This window comes from Alosa alosa, chromosome 13, assembly GCF_017589495.1.
Source record: "Alosa alosa isolate M-15738 ecotype Scorff River chromosome 13, AALO_Geno_1.1, whole genome shotgun sequence".
Classification (NCBI taxonomy): domain Eukaryota; kingdom Metazoa; phylum Chordata; class Actinopteri; order Clupeiformes; family Clupeidae; genus Alosa; species Alosa alosa.
In genome coordinates, this window is record NC_063201.1 from 12,384,423 (window position 1) to 12,385,509 (window position 1,087).

The window sequence follows — 1,087 nt, forward strand, 5'->3', positions numbered from 1 at the left end:
CGTGGCTACGGCCGGACAACACCCGTGGGAATATCCATTACCCCACTCTCACTCATGCTACATTGCTTAATAATCACATAATCAGAATAAACATTAAACAGGTGTTCCAAATTTGATCCCTTGGGGATCAATAAAGTATCTATCTATCCATATATATATATATATATATATATATATATATATATATATATATAAAAAGAAAGAAGTATATAAAGATATCATAAAACTATATAACTTTAATTTCAATAATTGTATTCAAACTATAATTCTCAACTCGAGTCTGTGGGCTGAGCAGAATCAGGACCAAGGAAGAAGAATGGAGAGAACTTCACTGTCACCTGACTCCTCCGCACAAACAGATCCCTCACCCACTGAACTGAGACTGGTGTTGGTAGGCAGGACAGGGGCCGGCAAGAGTGCAACAGGAAACACCATATTGGGCGGAAAGTATTTCCACTCACAGCTGAGTAGAAGCTTGGTGACCAAAACATGTCAGAGAGAGTGTGCCATTGTACAAGGCAGAAATCTGCTTGTGGTGGACACACCCGGTTTCTCCAACACTGTGCTATCCCAGGATGATGTTCAACAGGAAGTGCAGAGGTGCCGTGAGCTGTTTTCACCAGGCCACCGGTCTGTGCTCCTGTTGATCGTTCCTCTGGGACGCTTCACAGAGGAAGAACGCCAGGCAGTTAACACAATCCAGCAACTCTTCAGTCGTGAAGTGTCCAGTTGCACCATACTCGTTTTCACCCATGCTGACAAGCTAAATGGAGAATCCATCAAAGATTTCATTTCGAGACAGAGTCAAAGCATCCAGGACCTGGTAAGAGAATTCAGTCACGGATTTGTATCCATCAACAACAATAAGCCTGAAGATGAAAGCCAAGTGGATCAGCTGCTGAAGATGGTTGATCATTTTGCCAACCCGCTGCGAATAGTACTTGTGGGCAGAACAGGTACAGGGAAAAGTGCCACAGGAAACACCATCCTGGGAAAAGACAGTTTCCGCTCAGAGTTCAGCATGAGCTCTGTGACAGAAGAATGCCAGAGAGAAAGTGCCACTGTGCAAGGGCGGATCTGGTCTTGA

General features: G+C 44.3%; 1 protein-coding gene across 1 annotated transcript; it reads left to right on the forward strand.

Annotated features, from left to right (window-relative positions):
• The first annotated feature begins 316 nt into the window (after positions 1-316).
• On the forward strand, positions 317-1,087 carry LOC125305767 (GTPase IMAP family member 4-like). Its single transcript, XM_048260707.1, has one exon. It carries the CDS (start codon positions 317-319, stop codon positions 1,085-1,087), a length of 771 nt encoding a protein of 256 aa, XP_048116664.1.